The sequence below is a fragment of the Lipophrys pholis genome (genome assembly GCF_963383615.2).
Source record: "Lipophrys pholis genome assembly, chromosome: 18".
Lineage (NCBI taxonomy): Eukaryota > Metazoa > Chordata > Actinopteri > Blenniiformes > Blenniidae > Lipophrys > Lipophrys pholis.
In genome coordinates, this window is record NC_137646.1 from 25,400,031 (window position 1) to 25,414,726 (window position 14,696).

The 14,696-nt window shown below is 42.2% G+C and overlaps 1 protein-coding gene across 1 annotated transcript; it reads left to right on the forward strand.

The window, feature by feature from the left end:
* The first annotated feature begins 124 nt into the window (after positions 1 to 124).
* Positions 125 to 12,259, forward strand: LOC308123831 (circularly permutated Ras protein 1). Its single transcript, XM_080486528.1, has 17 exons — positions 125 to 174; positions 1,257 to 1,308; positions 3,897 to 4,034; positions 4,113 to 4,288; positions 4,361 to 4,558; positions 5,722 to 5,766; positions 5,857 to 5,946; positions 6,823 to 6,974; positions 7,079 to 7,160; positions 7,670 to 7,791; positions 7,978 to 8,062; positions 8,518 to 8,624; positions 8,712 to 8,824; positions 8,909 to 9,020; positions 10,523 to 10,663; positions 11,186 to 11,279; positions 11,604 to 12,259. The coding sequence occupies exons 2-17, from the start codon at positions 1,257 to 1,259 to the stop codon at positions 11,697 to 11,699; spliced, it is 1,803 nt and encodes a 600-aa protein (XP_080342654.1). The 5' UTR covers positions 125 to 174; the 3' UTR covers positions 11,700 to 12,259.
* Positions 12,260 to 14,696: the final 2,437 nt, after the last annotated feature.

Here is a 14,696-nt window from a genome sequence, read left to right on the forward strand (position 1 = left end):
TTTTTCCTCTGTACAAAACCCGTCAGCCACTTCCTGGCAGCCGCTCAGACTTTGAACCCGCCTACGCTTCAACACAAACCCACAGTGTTTCCAACAGCCTGTCAGAGTGAGCGGCTTCACACTTCACACACTTCACACACACACACACACACACTGAGAAAGGTCCGAACAAAGGTAAAGCGCTTTATTTTGTTGGGATTAAATCAGACACCTTCAGTCAATTCAGTTCCGCTGCTCTGCGACTTCCTGTAGTTTGATTCTTAATCTGAAGTTTTGACAGTGAAACGCCTTCTGCTTCGATTTATTGGTTCTGTGCTGTTCGTGGTGAGATAGAGCTAGATAGAGTTACAGAGATAGAGTTAGAGAGATAGAGCGTTAGAGAGATAGATAGAGTTACAGAGATAGAGTGACCGAGATAGAGTTAGAGAGATAGAGTTAGAGAGATAGATAGAGTTAGAGAGCTAGATAGAGTTAGAGAGATAGAGTTAGAGAGCTAGAGAGGTAAAGAGATAGATAGACAGATAGATGGATATTGTAGAGCATCTCCCTCCTAACATCCAGATTATAGAGCATCTTACTATAATGTCCAGATTATAGAGCACCTTCCTCGAACGCCCAGATTATAGAGCATTTTCTTCCTCGAACATCCAGATTATAGAGCATCTTCCTCCTCTAACATCCAGATTATAGAGCACCCTACTCTAACGTCCAGATTATAGAGCATTTTCCTCCCCTAACATCCAGATTATAGAGCATCTCCCTCCAATAACATCCAGATCATAGAGCATTTCCTCCTCCAACATCCAGATTATAGAGCAACTCCCTCCAATAACATCCAGATTATAGAGCATCTTCCTCCTCTAACATCCAGATTATAGAGCATCTCCCTCCACCGTTGTACGCTCACTTCCTGCCAGTAGTTAATAAAGGAGCTCCTCTCCTCCCACAGCTGTCAAACAGGAAACTAATGTTTCTCTGGGTTTTTTTCTTCGTCGACACGTTAAACAGAAAAATAAGAGGCTCTGCCAGGAAGTTAATCTGAGATTATCACACGGCTGATTCAGCTCGTTTTGACATCCCGCATATTGTTTAAGTGGAAGAAATCTTTGTTAATCTGGGCTCTGGTTACAAATAAAACTGGATTAAATCTACTTCACGCAGGATTACATGCAGACTTCAGATTACGTGCACTTCTAACTGGATTAGAGTAACTGGAGCAGAGTACTTGGGGGTGTGTGTACTTTGCTGTGTTCCAGATGGAGTTCGCCTGCAGCCACGTTGTGTGTAACTGGAGGCCTGACGGAGTCGGTGAGTCTGTTTCTGCTTCTTTTCACATCTGGAGTTAAAAACAATCAGTGTCTTCATCCTAATCTGATTCTTCCTCAACCTTCAATCTGTCGCTGGAACCGTTTTACGTCAAACTGTTTTTAAAATCTGATACATAATTTAAATATTTTTGCCGATGTTTGCCTTTTGTTTTAACACATAAGACTAAGAAGAATATTTTTAATCTTTATGAATTAGCAGATGTAACATGTTTTATCTTTTTTGTAGAATAATTGCCTAATTTTTCTTTTTTGCAAAAAAACATGTTTAGTGTACTTAAAATTAATTTTGTCCTTTTTTTGCTGAGTTGGCAAAAAAATAAAAGTGGATGATTTTCCACCTTGATGTTTGACCTCTGCAGCCTTCGGATAAATGGAGGGTCAAACTTAAAATGTCTATTTTAAAATCATCCTTAGGATGTAAGAGGGATGAAATGTATTTCTGATAGAGGTTGAAGGGGGGATTCCCTCCGAGCTGCTCTCCAACGACACGACGGTAAAAACAACCAAACGTTTTCACAAAAACATTTCAGTTGGAAAAGTCGCTTTTCTATAACGAGACCAAAGTCTCTGGAGGAATAACAGGAAAACACGTGTGTGTGTTTTGGTCTGTGTGTGCGTATGTTTGTTTTTTTGTGTGTGTGTGAGCATGTTTGTGCGTGTTTTTGTGTGTGTGCGTGTTTTTTTTGCTTGCATGTTTTTGTGTGAGTGAACACGTTTGTGTGTATGTGTGTGTGTGTGTGTGTGTGTGTGTGTGTGTGTGTGTGTGTGTGTGTGTGTGTGTGTGTGTGTGTGTGTGAACGTATGTTTGTGCATACGTGTGCTTGTATTTTTGTGTGTTTTTGGGCTTGCCTGTTTTTGAGTGCGTGTGTATGTATGTGTGTGTGTGTGAGCATGTTTGTGCGTGTGTGAGCATGTTTGTGCGTGTTTTTGTGTGTGTGCGTGTTTTTTGGTCTGTGTGTGTGTGTTTTTTTTGCTTGCATGTTTTTGTGTGAGTGAACATGTTTGTGTGTATGTGTGTGTGTGAACGTATGTTTGTGCATACGTGTGCTTGTATTTTTGTGTGTTTTTGGGCTAACGTTTTTTTGAGTGCGTGTGTGTGTGTGTGAGCATGTTTGTGTGTGTGTGTACGTTTGGGTTTTTGTGCGTGTGTGAGCATGATAGTGCGTGTTTTTGTGTGTGTGCGTGTTTTTTGGTCTGTGTGTGCGTGTTTTTTTTGCTTGCATGTTTTTGTGTGAGTGAACACATTTGTGTGTACGTGTGTGTGTGAACGTATGTTTGTACATACCTGTGCTTGTATTTTTGTGTGTTTTTGGGCTAACGTGTTTTTGCGTGCGTGTGTATGTATGTGTGTGTGTGTGTGAGCATGTTTGTGTGTGTGCGTACGTTTGTGTGTTTGTGCGTGTGTGAGCATGATAGTGCGTGTTTTTGTGTGTGTGCGTGTTTTTTGGTCTGTGTGTGCGTGTTTTTTTTGCTTGCATGTTTTTGTGTGAGTGAACACATTTGTGTGTACGTGTGTGTGTGTGAACGTATGTTTGTACATACCTGTGCTTGTATTTTTGTGTGTTTTTGGGCTAACGTGTTTTTGCGTGCGTGTGTATGTATGTGTGTGTGTGTGTGTGAGCATGTTTGTGTGTGTGCGTACGTTTGTGTGTTTGTGCGTGTGTGAGCATGTTTGTGCGTGTTTTTGTGTGTGTGCGTGTTTCTTGGTCTGTGTGTGCATGTTTTATTTGCTTGCATGTTTTTTGTGTGTGTGTGTGTGTGTGTGTGTGTGTGTGTGTGTGTGTGTGTGTGTGTGTGTGTGTGTGAACGTATGTTTGTGCATACGTGTGCTTGTATTTTTGTGTGTTTTTGGGCTAACGTGTTTTTGAGTGCGTGTGTGTGTATGTATGTGTGTGCGTGAGCATGATTGTGTGTGTGCGTACGTTTGTGTGTGTGTGAGCATGTTTTTGTGTGTGTGCGTGTTTTTTGGTCTGTGTGTGCGTGTTTTTTTTGCTTGCATGTTTTGTGTGTGTGAACACGTTTGTGTGTGTGTGTGTGAACGTATGTCTGTGCATACGCGTGCTTGTATTTTTGTGTGTTTTTGGGCTTGCCTGTTTTTGAGTGCGTGTGTATGTATGTGTCTGTGTGAGCATGTTTGTGCGTGTTTTTGTGTGTGTGTATGTTTTTTGGTTTGTGTGTGCGTGTTTTTTTTACTTGCACGTTTTTGTGTATGTGAACGTATGTTTGTGCATACGTGTGCTTGTATTTTTGTGTGTTTTTGGGCTTGCGTGTTTTTGCGTGCGTGTGTATGTGTATGTGTGTGTGTGTGTGTGTGTGAGCATGTTTGTATGTGTGAATGCATGCAAGAGTGTATTTGTGTGCATATATGAGTGTGTGTGTGTGTGTCCCTCAGTATTTTTGTGTGTGTGAGATTTGTCCTCGCCCATTGGATTCTTGCGGAAAACAAAATATTTGAGTTGATCGTCAAACGTTTTTTTCTTTACGCCGTTTTAAAAACGCGAATTCGATCAGCGGAGAGAAAAATCGTAAACGCAAACCGAGCGGCCTCAAGTTCTCTTGTCTTTGCAGGAGGGAATCCTCCGCCGCTGCCTCCTCGCCGCCTGAAGACGCCGCGGCCTTCGTCCGTCCCTCCTCTTCCTCCCTCGCTCTCCCTTCTTCCTCCTCTTCCTCCCTCGCTCTCCCTCCCTCCACCCGTTCCGCCACGACGTGAGTTCCATTCCTCCTCCACCCCCTCCTCCCTCGTGTCCCTTCGCCCACTTCCTGTCCTTTCTCGTCTTCCTCCAGGCGACAAGCTGGAGACAGGAAGCGGTTTGAGCGTCAACGTCAACGTCGTCTCGATCGGCGTCGGGAAGCTGGTCGTCGTTGGCGGCGACGGCGGCGGCGTGGAGACGTCCGGGAGCCCGGTGCTCTGCGGGAAGTGCCGCGCCGCGCTGTCCAGCCTGAGCGCCGTCCTGGGAAACGTGAGCGGGTAACATTTCCGTCCCTCCGCCGTTCTTCAACCGTCAAACAAAACAAGGCCCTCTGCTGCTCAGGTGTGGCGGTGCGAGTTCTGCGGGTGGACGAACGGCGTGGACGACAGCGCCACCCAAGCGTGGGGCCGGTGGCGGCGCGGCGGCGGCGGCGACGACCTGTACCTGCCGACGCAGAGCGTGGACGACTACCAGAACCTGGAGGACACGATGGTGGTTTTCTGCGTGGACGTCTCTGGCAGCATGAGCGTCACAGCGGAGGTGCAGCTCGCTCACCTTCACTGATGATTACCGTATTCTCTGGACTATACGTCTGTTGTTTACATGACTCTGAGCTACTGAAAACGCAACTTTTTGAAAATGGCCACCAAGGTGGGACTTTTTGAAAATGACCCCGACTCCATATGAATGGGGGAAACGCAACGTTTTGAAAACGCTCCAACTGCGTTTCCATGGAAACGAGGGACAACGCACTTTTTTGAAATGCTCCGACTCCGTGTACTTAGAAAAGGGGGAAATGCAATTTTTTGGGAAAATGCTCCGACTACATGGAAATGTGGGAAGACAACTTTGTCAAAATGCTCCACCTCAATGGAAACGGGGTAAAAGACAAAAAAAAAGTTTAAAACGCTCTTACTCCATCTCCATGGAACTGGGGGAAACGCAACTTTTTTCAAAATGCTCCGACTCCTTCTCCATGGAAATAGGGGAAACGCAACTTTTTGAAAATGCATTCTCCATGGAAACGGGGGACGTAACTTTCTGAAAATGCTCCGTCTTCATAGAAATGGGGTAAAACAACTTTTCGAAAACGCTTGGACTCCATCTCTATTGACACGGGGGGAAATGCAACTTTTTGAAAATGCCCCGACTCCCGTCTTCTTGGAAGACGTTGCCGTATAAATGCGAAACTTTTTGAAATGACAACACAAAATCGATGCATTTTGCTTCGAAACGTTGTCGTGTAAACGGAGCCTAAGAAACTGGGGCTTACACTCTGAGACCACTAGATGTCACTGTAACGACCCACTGCATAGTCCAGAAAATACGGTATTCCAAATGAACTTCCTGAGGGGCTATTCTGAACTCTGAACGGGAGGGACCCTGGTTCGAATCCCGGTTCGAGCATTGGTTTTGCAGCATCAGGGAGGAAAGTGAAGGGGATTCCCCCGCCTCTGCTTTAATGTCAATTTCTTTCAACCCATGTGGAAAAACAAAAAACGACATTTCAGTATATTTTTCTGTTATTTCCCCTCTGACAGTCTGAACAAATTTTCCATATTTGTGTTGTTTGAAGTGAGATTTTGACGGTTAAACATGCAGAAACCAGGAAGACTTCGAGGTTTTAGGCTCTTTTCGAGATCTTTTATTGCTTCTATGAAGTTTGAATTAAAGAAAACGTCTTACCTTGGTCTTTCCTCCAGGTAACATCAGGCGGCGGCGCCACGGTCTACATGTCCAGACTGGAGGTGAGATGTTGTTGATTATTCACGAGTAGAAACGGATGAATTCAAATCCACTGGAACGAAAACCGTGGAGCTTTTTCTATCTTCTGACAGGGAGTGCAGGACGCCCTGCAGAGGGCGCTGGAGGGCATGCTGCAGCAGACTCCTCACAGGAGAGTGGCCCTGGTCACTTTTAATGACGAGGTAGAAGAAGAAACCTTCATCATTCATTTTACTATTTCCTGCCATTTCTTTCAAAACTAAACCAGGCAGCACGTTTTAGGAGCTATGTATACTATGTATACACATATATATACACACACATATGTTTATACACACATCTAGACCTGTGTATATATGTACATATACAAATCTACACACTAAATGTATACATACACAATATTCACACTGTAAACTATACATATATACATACATATATATATATGTGTGTGTGTGTGTGTGTGTGTGTGTGTGTGTGTGTGTGTGTGTGTGTGTGTGTGTGTGTGTGTGTGTATATGTATACATACATACATACATACATACATACATACATACATACATACATACATACATACATACATACATACATACACACATATACACACACTACAAACTATATACAAAAAATGTATGTATATATATATATATATATATATATATATATATATATATATACACACACATATATACACACACACGTATATACACACACTACAAAAAAAAATTTTAAATCACAAAAGTTCAATTAAAAAATAAATTACACATGAACCAGCTGAATAATCTTATATTAAACAATAAAATTATATATTCAAAGTCCAAAAATATACTTTAACGTAGAAATAGACACGATATCCCCTGAAAACCAAAACATTAACTGTACAACAATTTGCATAAAAAGTAACTAAAGATATATACTTCAACATACAAACATTAACAGAATAAACAAAGATTATGAGCACTACACTGCATAATGAACAGGAATATATATATGTACATATATATATTCAAGTGTAAATAAACATGCGTACCCGGTCCACAGAGTGTCGTCTCCCCTCCTCTGTCCTCCGTCTCGTCTCTCAGGTGGTTTTGTACGGCGACGGGACCCGGACCCCCCTGACCCTCCGGGACTGGGCCTTGGTGGACTACGACCATATATGGCAGCAGAGCGTGTCCTACAGCGTCCCACACTGCATCGCCGAGACATACCCCCACCTGACCCAGAGGGTCTCGGAGTGAGGCGGCGCAGACAGAACCCCCCCCCCCCCCCGCCCCTCCCCCACTCTACCCCCCGCCGCTCAGACCTCACGCTGACTTCTGGTATTTTGGTTCTTTCCAGGCTCCGGGAACACGGAGCCACGGCTCTGGGCCCGGCGGCGTTGGCCTCGGTCGCCATGGCGTCCAGATACCCGGGATCCAAAGTGAGTACACGGAAACAATGTAGTTGGCGTGTTGGGCCACTAGTTGGAGCCGTTGTTTGTTTTTGTAATGAAACCGAACACATCAAAACGGTGGAAACAATATTGGTACATCGACATTCTAGTGGCCAGACGACCAAGTTGGATTGTTATTAAAACTGACACTGACATTAAAAAGGTTGCTTTTATAGCCTCAAAGCGTTTCCAAAAAGTTGCACGTTTCCACAGAGATGGACCGGGGTGTTTTCAAAATGTGGCGTTGTCAGTGGCGCCGGGCAAAACTTTTGCATTTCCTATTAAAAACGTGGAATTACTTTTACAATATTGAAAGAATCTTTACACACGATTCTGGATTCAAATGTGCTTTGTTGACTTTTATTTTTATTTTTGCGAGTCTTTTATGGACTAACACTACCTGTGTGTGTGTGTGTGTGTGTGTGTGTGTGTGTGTGTGTGTGTGTGTGTGTGTGTGTGTGTGTGTGTGTGTGTGTGTGTGTGTGTGTGTGTTGCAGGTGATTTTGTGCACTGACGGGAAAGCTAACATCGGGCTGGGTGAGATGGAACAGACCCCGTCTCACCCCCCCCTCATCCCCTACTTCTACAGACAGCTGGCCCTGCAGGCCGTGGAGAGAGGGTGAGGACACACACACACACACACACACCCCCCCACACACACACACACACACACACACACACACACACACGTTAACGTTCCGATAACGTTGCTGAAGCTTCACTGAGCCACCGGAGGCGCCAAAGAGCCACATGTGCTCTGATTTAGAGCCTCGGCGTTCCGACTCAGCCTGCCCGTTATTTTCAGGGTCATAATATCCGTGATGAGTTTCGAGGGAACCGACTGTCGCTTGGCGGACATCGGGAGGCTGGCCGACACCACCGGGGGAAGAGTGAGGCTCGCACATCACCTCACACTCCAGCAAGGCTTCAGAAACCATGTCAGAGATGTAAAGGCTCACCGACATGTGGAGGTTTCATCCCTTTATTTATTAAAAACAACTCGAGAAATAAAAATATTTCACATTTTTAATTGAGACTCCAAAACGTCAGGAACATTTTCCAAAACATGCTCTCCAAAATAAAAGAAATTGTCTCCAGAACATTGTGAAGTGTTTCCAGAATCACCAGAAAGGTCACCTCACAATCAGAACTTTTCCACAAAACACCAGTAAAAAACTTCAAAACATCAAAAAAAAGAAAAAATCAATAAAGTTTTGAAAGTTTGGCCCGGTTTCGACAACATGCTCGGGATCCAGAAGCTTCTCTAACTTCCTCCAACTTGATCTGTGTCGATTCTGCTGATTGCAATAATTCTCTAAAGCTGGTTCCCGTTGGTTCCCCTCAGGTGAACATCGTCAGCATCGGCACGGTTGCCACGGAGATCCAGTCCATCTCCGTCGACAACGTCCTGGCAACGGGGGTCAAAGCAACCGTCGTCTCCGCCGAGGGAGTGTGAGTGGCACCAGCAACACTCGTTTCCGACGTAAAACTAGTTACTGCAAAGCCCTCCTGTCTGTTACCTCACTACTTTTATCGCAGATATTTTCCACACGAGGATGAGAACAGTCACAGATTGGAACGAGAGATCGGGAACGTGACCAGCGGGCTTGAAATCACCTTCCAGTTTGCTGTGAAGCCAGAGTTTATGGACGGTGAGAGTCCCGCGGTGTCCGAGCGACAGCAACGTGTTTTTGACCCGGAAGATAAAGTAGAAATACGCCGTGTTTTTCCTTCAGAGTTCCTTCAGAGGGACGTACTTCCCTTCCAGCTGCAGCTGAGCTTCAAGACCAGAGACCAACAAAGCGTGACTCGAGTCGTGACCGAGCAGCGGCCCGTGACGACCAGCAGGTAACAACGCAGTTCTGCTTTCGAATGAATACTTACCGTATATTCTGGAATAGTTCGGAATATATCATACGTATTTGTCTGACTGCAGAGCTTTAAAACCGAGACTTCTATTTGCATGAATATATATAAGTCTGTATATCCTGGACTATTTCAAAATATACAGTGTGTATTTGTCTGACAGAAAAGCTTTAGAACTAAAATGTTTTGTGTAAATATATATATATATAAATATATATATATATATATATATATATATATATATATATATATATATATATATACACAAAACATTTTAGTTATATATATCATTATATATATATATCAAGAATATACCGTATGTATTTATCTGCAATCAGTTGAATATATACAATATATTGATGACTGCAGTACAGACAGATGATTTTCAGATAGATATGAAATATACTTGTGTGCTGTTCACAGTCCGGATTATACCTTATGTATTTGTCTAGTCCAGAATATATAGTATGTAGACAAATACATACCGTATATTCTGGAAAAGTTCAGAATATACAGTATGCATCTGTGTGACTGCAGAGCTTTAAAACTAGAACTTTTTTTTTATACAAGTCTCTCTCTCTCTCTCTCTCTCTCTCTCTCTCTCTCTCTCTCTCTCTCTCTCTATGTAAAAAAGTGTATATATTCTGGACTTTTCCAAATGTAATGTATTTTTCTGACAGCTAATCTTTAAAACTATAATGTTTTTGATACATACAAGGAATTGTCTAGATATTCTGGACTATTCCATGTTAAACGGTATGTATTTGTCTGCAAACAGTTGAATATATATATACAATATATTGATGATTGAAGTACAGATGGAAGATTTTCTGATAGATACAAATAATATTCATGTGCGGTTTACAGTCCTGATTATACATTATGTATTTGTCGATTCCAGAATATATGGTATGTAGACAAATACATACTGCATATTCTGGAATAGTCCAAAATATACATATGTATTCGTCTCACACTGTGTATTCAGGATATACAGAATATACAGTGTGTATTCGTCTGCAGTCATGCAAATACATACTGTCTCCACTGGACTATGCCAGAATATACAGTATGTTTGTCTACATACCATAATTACTGGAATAGATTAATACAAAATACTGTATAATCTGGATTGTAAACCACACGGGATTAGAATTCATGAGCAAAAAATCATCCATCTGTATTTCAGTCATCAGTCTATAGTTTCCATCAATCCGTCTCATGGTCATTTGAAGTATATCTGAAGTCTGTGTCACTGTGTTCATACAGAATCCATAAAAAAATATATTGTTCCAAATAGACACAGCATTTGTCAAATACTTAAAAAACAAAATGCATCAGAAGGAGGAACAAAATCAGATATAACGTTTTGAAGTTACACTTAATTTAAGTCACATGACCATCAAAGCAACAACAAAAAAAATCCATGTATAGTCCAGACATTACGGTAATTAATATTCACCTTGTACTTTTTCTATCTCCAGTCAGATTCTTGCCAGCCGACTCAACATGGCGGTACTCGGCGTTCACTGCGCTCAGCTCTGTGCGAGTTTAACCATGAACGGACGAGTGCAGGAAGCACAAAGACAACTGAAGGCACGGCAAGACCTCCTCGAAGAAGTCGGGTACGAGTGGAGAACAATGATGTTGAGACTTTAACTTTACCAGTATACTTGTGAAACGGGTAAAAATCAAATGTATGATAATTAACAAAAGTAAGATATAAAATTATGCTAAATGTTAACTCGCCTGATTTGAATACCTAGTAGAGTAATGGCTTTTTTAAAATGTTCATACTATTAATACAATTTAGAGATAATATTTTTTTTTAAACTTGTCCAAATGAAGTTTTACAGGTATCATAGTGGTTCTGGGTTTGATTAAAAAAAAAAAATAGCACATCCTATTTTCATTTGTTTTATCAAACCGGGGAACAAATGTATATCAGTATTAGTTAATCTACACACATATTTTGGTTTACACTACATTGTGAGGACTCAAGATTTTCTCGGATGGCGCCAGTCTGGGGACCATCACCAAATAGAGAACCATTTCCCAAATCTACATGATTATTATAGATTGAAGGTTAGATTTAGCTTGAACTCTTAGGTTTTAGTAAAATATTTACAGTACTTTTTGCATTTCAGTAAATTGAGGCCAATTGAAACAGAAGAGAGCATCTACAGTAACTGGATGGACACCATGACGATAATCTGTGAGGACATCAACACTGAATCCCAGGTATTAAATGAAGGAATCCGTTGTTATTCTGATGATTTTTGACACGTTGTCATTGTGTTTTAAGCCTTGCTTGGTTTTCATGTTTCCTGTTTATCTCGCCTGTGTTCAGTGTTTTTATTCCATCGTTGTGCGTTCTGTGCGTCCTCTGGTGTGTCTCATCAGGTTTTCCGGTGTATTTAAGCCATCAGTCTGTTCCTTTGTCTTCTTTTTCTTGTTGGTGTTCCGTTTTTGAGTTATACGATAAAAAATTAAGCATTTTCATCACAAAAATGTATGATAGTTTAAAGATTGTACTGTTGAAACAACTGTATTCACCCTGTGCAGACTCTCTCTGACGAAGCAGCGAAGGTGGTGTACCAGATGAAAAGAGCCAGCAGTGTCAACTACAACCACAAAACTGGGATGGGAAGGAAAATATAAGGTGGAAAATATCACCTTGGACACGATGCAACAAGTGTGCTCACATTTGGGATCAAATGATTTTATTTTATTTTTCGAGAAAAATACATTGAATTTTATTTTTTTTTAATCATCAAATGTGCTTCAACAGGCGAACTATTCAAAATGGGATTATAGCAAATGTTGCTGCATTTGAAACATACTTGTTTTTTTTTTTTTTGTGATCAAATCTTTATTTAATTTTAATAAAAAATATGAACATACAAAAAGGCCAAATCCAGGCTAAACCAAAACATATTAGAACAACAAACATATGTCGTATGTCGTTTCTCTCTTTCGAGCGGTGGGAAGGGTATGGACAAGCTGGAACCAGCAGATGGCGGTAATGCAACTTTATGGATGCAAACTGCCGTTGAACCCAAAAGAAGAAGACGTCGTACATCACCTCCAGCCACTGCATCAAAGCAAATGTCAAACATAAATGTACTGTATTAATTTCTGTTTTATAGGGATTATTAATCATAAGCGAAAATAAGTATTTCCAGTTGTTTATATAATAAAATATCTTGTTTTATTAATGTTATTTTTTTTTGAAGGGTTTTCCTGATATATACCATTTCTAAGTCGAAGGCCTTTGTTTACATTGTTGTTTTGCATTTTTTTTGTTTCCAAAAACGTTCACGTTTACACGACATTGTTCTGAAAACGATACCCGTTTACACGGCAACCGCAGAAAAACTGAAAACAATGTAGTTGACGTGTTGGACCACTAGTGGGGGCTGTTTGTTTTTGTAAACAATCAGCTCTAAACATTGACGATGTTCGTACACCGACATGTGGACCAATGACCAAGTTGGATGGTTATCACGGTGACTATCAAAATAAAAGCACCAATTCCCAGGAGAATATGGACAGGGAGTCGTGACACAATGGTGGAAACATTGTTCAGATTGTCCATCGAGTGAGCATGTGCAGAAAAAAACTATTTAGTACGACTGTGGTGTTTTTAAAAAGTTCTACCTCAAAAGTTGTGCCATCAGTGGCTCCGAGCGCCATTGTTGTGAAAACAGACCTTGAATCTCAGAACACCTTGATCCACTCGTGCAGTGACACTGTGACTTCATGGTGGGAAGAAAACAGGTTCCGTCCCGACACTCGGCTCAACGTTTTAAATCTTCCAAAAATGTAGGAAGAGGTGCCGCTATCGGCCCGCTGGCGATGCCATTATCTCTCGCCGTGAGACGGCATAGAATGTACCAAAAGAAAATACTCTGATGTGGAGATAGACGAGCATTCCCAGAGGCAGGAATGAATCCACGGCAGGTTCACCGGAGGCCCGGGGTAGGGGTGTTTTTCCCATCCAGGTCGGGTACATGCTGTCAGAGAGAATTCTTATCTTCAACGGGCCGTAGCGTTTCACTTGCTAACAGGAATGACACCAGCGAGAAAGCATTGGGGCAAAAATAAAGTCACAGACAGAGCGTACGTTTCCCACAGAGCAGCCTGGTACAGATGGACGGCGCGATAAACGACGGCTAAATTTATCATCATACCAGAGCTGAGGCTCGGTCACGTCGGCAGTCTGACTGTGATTGTTTGTGCTGCTGAGGTACAAATACTGTCGAATATCAGGGACAATGTGATGGCAGGGTTCAACCTGGACAGGCCAGCAGTCCATCAAGCACACACACACACACACACACACACACACACACACACACACACACACACACACACACACACACACACACACACACACACACACACACACACAATTGCACAACGACGAATCAATTCTATTTACACAACAGTGCTTTGAGCAGCTTTTTGAAAATGGCTTCCTTGGTGGAACTTCCCAAAAACGCTCCTGTCCACACGAGCCAAAGCTATCCTTTCCTTTCTTTCTTTTTTTTTTTAACCAGCATCCACACAACGCAGTACCTATGCCAGGCCTATAGGGGGCTGTAACTCTGCCACAGAAATACAGAAAAACGAAGACGACGACACGGATGATGCAACAAAAGGGAAATGGACAAATCCAAGATCTGGCCTTATAAAAGCGACGAGCGTCCGCAGCTTCTGCAGCTCGATCCGGAGCCGGTCGTCTGTTGTTGTTGTTGTTGTTGTTGTTGTTAAGTGACGTCACGGAGAGGGTCGCGGGGTTATCGGGTCGAGAGGCGGGGTGATGACATTGTTTTCCCACAAACACCAGTTTGTTCTTGTTTTTTAAACGTATTCGTGCTCCTTCAACGCCGCATTCTGTGGCTGATCGGACAGAAACGATGCGGTTACATGAAACAATGTGGTGGTGAGGATTTTCGCATGCTGCTCTTCTGCAGTATATTTCTGTGGCAGTGCCGCCTAGAGGCCTGGCATATGTACTACATTGTCTCGAGTCATTCCCATGGTGGCGTGTGGACGGGAAACTTTTTAATAACGACGAAAGAACCAATACTGAGTGGAAGTGGAAGTTTAAAGGAGCTTCAATGTTTACAGAGTAAACATCTGTGTGCGTACAGCATGTAGGTGGTGTCAATACATATAGAATGGCACCACCAGTGGCCGTACAGGAGAACTACATTGTTTTCAGCATTTCAAGTCCTTTGTTTATCACACACAATTACTCATAGTATAATGTGCAGTGAAAGTACATGTTCCGCACTGAAACAGATTTTATAGGGATGGAAGAATAAAAATAAATAGTTAGAACACACCATAGTGCTAATAGCTAACAACATGATAATAATAATAATAAAGTTCCGTCCAAACAGACGTTTTCTAAATGTTTTCCGAAACAGAAATGATGTCATGTAAACAATCATTCCTCCATAATTACGTGACATTTTCACAGTTTTAGTCAAGATTATCTCAGAACCACAACTTTACTTCTTTCAACGCAGTAACACGTCTCGCAGTTTTGGTGCGATCGCTTTTCTGAAGGAACCTGATTTGTTTGACACTTTGGAGGAAAATTCCCCCCGACGCGCCGCCTGGGGCGAGCAGCAAACACGCTGCCGG

Coding starts and splice junctions, on each gene's coding strand:
- LOC308123831 (XM_080486528.1), top strand. CDS start 1,257: ATGGAGTTCGCCTGCAGCCACGTTGTGTGTAACTGGAGGCCTGACGGA. Junction 4,035..4,112: donor TCCACCCGTTCCGCCACGAC/GTGAGTTCCATT, acceptor GTCTTCCTCCAG/GCGACAAGCTGGAGACAGGA. Junction 11,280..11,603: donor ACATCAACACTGAATCCCAG/GTATTAAATGAA, acceptor CACCCTGTGCAG/ACTCTCTCTGACGAAGCAGC.